The sequence below is a fragment of the Sinocyclocheilus grahami genome, unplaced genomic scaffold, assembly GCF_001515645.1.
Source record: "Sinocyclocheilus grahami isolate Dianchi unplaced genomic scaffold, SAMN03320097.WGS_v1.1 scaffold2260.1, whole genome shotgun sequence".
In the NCBI taxonomy this organism is placed as follows: Eukaryota; Metazoa; Chordata; class Actinopteri; order Cypriniformes; family Cyprinidae; genus Sinocyclocheilus; species Sinocyclocheilus grahami.
This window is the reverse complement of record NW_015507439.1, coordinates 66988-71929: the sequence shown is the minus strand read 5'-3', so window position 1 is coordinate 71929 and position 4942 is coordinate 66988. Positions and strand designations below refer to the sequence as shown.

General features: G+C 36.3%; 1 protein-coding gene across 1 annotated transcript in view; it reads left to right on the top strand.

The window, feature by feature from the left end:
• Positions 1-4144: 4144 nt before the first annotated feature.
• Positions 4145-4942, top strand: part of LOC107574524 (B-cell receptor CD22-like) — a 41128-nt gene continuing 40330 nt past the window's right edge. The window contains exons 1-2 of the mRNA XM_016260981.1: positions 4145-4229; positions 4803-4822. Of these exons, the coding sequence (XP_016116467.1) occupies positions 4145-4229; positions 4803-4822 (105 nt within the window). The remainder of the gene's footprint in view (positions 4230-4802; positions 4823-4942) is intronic.

The following is a 4942-nucleotide window of genomic DNA, read 5'->3' as shown; positions in this document are numbered from 1 at the left end:
TATAAGGATATTCTTAAGGCATTATAATGAATGCATAATGCATTATAAAATACATTATGATATGTTATATCATCTTATAAATAATCATAACAACAATTATAATACATTATAATGCTTACGCATTTGTGGTTATAAGTTTTAAGATTATGATTATTTATAACACAATGAACACCATATACAATCTATTTTTACATTTATAATGGACTATATATCTTGACATTGTTTATTTAAGATCTGCACAGTATCTTACTACATCTTGTAAGTGGTTAGGTGAGGAGTGTTATTTGAGTGTTCCCTCTGAGGCTAATATTAATTTGATGTGAGCTAGTTAATAAATTCAACTGAAAAAAAAATGCAATGTTTATATGTTAGGTTACATTTTATTGTGATGGTCCCCCTAGTCTATCGACTATAAGCAACTTTACAACTACATGTCAACTAACTCTCAGAGTATTAGTAGGCTTAGGTTAAGGTTAAGGTTAAGGTTAGGGTTGGTAGAATGTTGACGTACTTGCAAAGTTACTTATAGTCAGTTTGTCTGTTGGGGAACCGTCAAAATAATCAAACTGATATTATATAAAAAATAGTTCAAAGCAAATATGCCTTATTACACATTCATCTGATCTTATGGCTGTTTGAGAAAAAAAAAAAATATTATTGTTATTATTATTACTATACTTATAAGTGGTCTTTGATGGCTTTAAGTAAAGTAGCATAAGAAAGATGGCAAGATACGAGACTTATAGTACATTATAATTATGAGAAATATAATCCATTGCAACTTAAGTGGATGCAACGTGTTCACTGTGTGTTATAAATCATCATACTCTTAAAAGCTATAACCACAAATAAGTAAATATTATAATACATTAAAACAGTTCTTATGAATATTCATAAGATTATATAACATATTATGTATTAAGTGTTTTTATTAAAGCATTATGCATTCATTACAATGCCTTAACAATACAAGTATAATGTATTATAAATGTGGGCTTCATAGAAAGTGTTACCGTTCATTTTTTTGAAACTTATTTCAAAAAGTGAAACTTTCATATACAGTATTCTAGATTCATTGCATGTAAAGTAAATCATTTCAAAAGTTTTTTTCTTTTCTTTTTTTTTCATTTTGATGATTAGAGCTTACAGCGCATGGATATTTGAATATTTCCTAAGATCAATAATAATTCCAAGTGTTTGAATCGGCTTTGCTTGACAGTATTCTCAATCTTGCGGTCATCCCTGTTGCTTGTGCACAATTTCCTACCCAATTTCTTCCTTCCAGTCAACTTTGCATTTAATATGCTTTGATACAGCACTCTGTGATCAGCCACCCCTTTCAGTAATGACCTTCTGTGACTTACCCTCTTTGTGGAGGTTGTCAATGATCGTCTTCTGGACTATTACCATGTCAGCAGTCTTCCCCATTATTGTGGTTTCAAAGAACAAGAGATACCCGGAATTTATTCTGTAGGGATGGTCATTTACTGAAACTCAAATGTAAATATTCTAATATTTTGAGATACTGGATTTTTGCCTTTCATGAGCTGTAAGCTCTAATCATCAAAATTAACACAAAAAAAGTAGAGAGAAAGAGTATTTTATATATATATTACAGTATATACAGTATCTCTCTTTGTTCCCCTGTAGAACAATGATATCAGTGCAAACAGATATATGGCTCTTGACCCCAGGTCCAGATCTTCTGACCAGTACAACACACTCACAGTAAGTGAAACATCAAAAACTACACATGGAAAAGAGTGTGTGCATTTAAAGGTCAGGTGATAAATAATAATTATGTTTGTCACATAGACTGTCCATCCCACACCTGCTATTCATCAGTCGGGCTCTGCTGAATATCAGAATCAGTCAGTAAGTAGAAGATTCTCAGGTCTTCTCAATATAATCAATAAAGAAGAAACTGTCATCACTACTAGTCAATAGATACTAAACAGCCCATTAATTCACTTACTAACTAGACTAGAAGAGTAATTTCACCAAAAGTAAATAAAAAAATGTGTGAATGCGTTTCGCTTGTCTTATTTCTGTTGTAGCCACACAGCGAGACGCCGCAGTAAGATGAAGCACAAGTTCAATTTCACTCAACTTTTGTCTCATCGCTGGACACCCACATCACAACTCCTGATGAAAATGAATGACTTATCGTGTGAATGGCTCTGTTTTTTCAGTGATGTTTCTCATAGCTCATATTCAGAAGAGAGTATTGAAGGTTATTATAAATATAAACTCTGTTCTAATATTCAGCTTGTTTTCGGTCTTTTCTTTGAGTCTACATGTGTTTGACCTGCAGATACAGGTTCAGTTGATTCAAACATCCAGAAAGCTTTGTTTCAGATAGGGATGCACAATATTAGATTTTTGTTGATATCTGATATGCTGATATTTTGCAAATCATTCTGGATGGTAGCCGATGCCGATACTGATATATATTTCCCTTTTTTTGAAACACTAAGTCTCTCCTGTGTGGAAATGATAAACAAATTATTTTAAATTTTGGTTAGTTTTGAGCAATAACTTATTTGTTAGAATTAATAAACATAATTAAAGTTTTATAAAAGCTTTTTTCTTTTTTTTTTAATGAGAGTACATTGAAAGCCTTTGAAAATAACTATAATAACATAAATCTCTGACTGGCTTTTTTTTTTTTCCCAGACAGATGCAGTTGAAACCTTAACATTTTATTTGTGGATTTCACATTATTGATGGTCTAAAGCAGAAGAGCTGTAACAATTCTAAAAATATTTTAGGGCTCCTTGTATTAAAGTTTTCATAATTAATTTGAGAAAAAAACACATATTACATATTAATTAATACATCTGTATGTATGAAATTATTTAATTTACAAGTGTCATGTTTGTGTTTTAATTCATGTAAGCTCAGTGGCATACAGTGAGCCCCTTTCATCCGTGATTTCCTTTCTGGGGTGTATTCCAGAAAGCACGGATAACTCACCGTCAGCTAAACTGTGAACATTCGGTTGATTAACCCAAAACCTGCTTACTTGAGGTATGCTGGTTCCAAAAACGCGTCCGGGAGTAAGTTCATTCAACTCAGAGTATATTCCTGATTAACACGCAAGACATTCTCAACAGAGCGATGAATCGACGAGTCACTATGTAAACTGACGCTAAGAAAAAGCGTGCCATACTGCTTCTTTCTTCTTCTGTTGTTCAAAGGTAATTTACATGCTTAGTGCATATCGCCACCTAATTAGTGGTTGTGCAATCTTTTTTTTTCCGTTTAATCTTTAATACTTGAGAATAAGAATTATATTGTCTGTTTGATGCTAATTATATAATAAGTCATATCAGATATGTATTTTTATTACAAAAATACATTATAGCAAATGCAGATCCATGATGTGTGAGATGATAATAAAATATAATAAACATATAACTTTATTGTAATCATATATAATATTGTGCACAATCTGTCTCGCCCACTGGAGTCTTGTCAGTAGGTCAGGCATGCGCTGATAGCTCTGAAGTAAGCTAACCCTGAAACATAACCTGTGCCGTGCACTTGATCTCCAGCAGCAAATGTGTGACAGAATAACCGGCCAAAAAAGTGAGTGCTAAGAACCTCGCCAGCCCCACTCCAGACCCAGAGCCCAGCCAAACACAACCCTACTGTGTGGATCAACAGCCAGAGCCCGCCGTGACCACCGAGCCTTCACCTAATGAGCGACAGAGCTGAGAATTGCCCCGGAGCCAGAGTCTCATGCGATGCCTGACCAGATGTGTGAGCTGGCGACAAAGCCCGCCAAGGAGGATTACACAGTGGAGAGCAAGGGCGCGGAGGAAAGCCCCACACACTGTTCCACCGCTCTGCCGCTGCATCCTGCCAGTACCTCAGCTCATTTTCCCAGAAAGCCCCATCCGTCACGTCTATCCACCCAGCCACCCTCTCCCACCTCCTCTCATAATTGTCTGTCATCTTCAACCCCTCTGCCGCTGCATCCTGCCAGTCCCTCAGCTCATCCTCAGCCCACCATCGGTGATGTGGGTTCACCACGGGTCTGCCAGTCTCCATCGATGTTGTGGCTGGAGCATCCCTTGACTCAGCCTCCAGCCTCGGAGTCCTGGACTCCGCCTCGGCCCAACGACCCAGCGGCTCCACCATGGCTCCTAGCTCCCTCATCTCCACCGTGGCCATGTCGGTCCACCAGCTCCGCCAGGCTCCCTCATCCCTCCGGCTCCGCCTTGGTCTGTCGTTGACCTGCCTTCGCCTCAGGACTACACTCCTCCGGCTTATATGATATATATATATATATATATATATATATATATATATATATATATATATATTCTCCCTCCTTCCCTGTAGAACGATGATCCCAGTGCAGGCCCATATACAGACCTCAAGTCCAGATCTTCTGATATGTAATACAGTATGTGAAATATCAAAAACAACATGTGCAAAAGAGTTTGTGATTTCAAAAGTGACATAATCTATCAAATAATCAATGTGTCTTTCACATAGTCTGTCCATCCCAGACCTGCTGTTCATCACTCGGGCTCTTCTGAATATGAGAATCTGTCAGTAAGTGTGAGATCCACGGGTCTTATAATCAATAAAGATATAAACTATCCACAGTAGTCAATAGATATTAAACATTATTTTCCTTCTGTTACAATATGGATTATATGAGTTGTTTAATTGACAGATTTTTTTTTTTTAAATGTGAAAAAAATTAATTTTAACAAATGTAAATTGTGAAAAAAATATTTTTGCAGACCCATGTAAATGTGTTTCCCTTGTCTTTTTTTCTGTTGTAGATAAAAAGCAAGACATGACGGTAAACACAAGTTAAAGGTGGGGTAAGCGATTTCTGGTAGCCAATGTTGACATTTGAAATCACCAAAACAAACACGCCCCTACCCCCAAAAGGTCTCGCCCCTATTTTGATAGCTCCTCC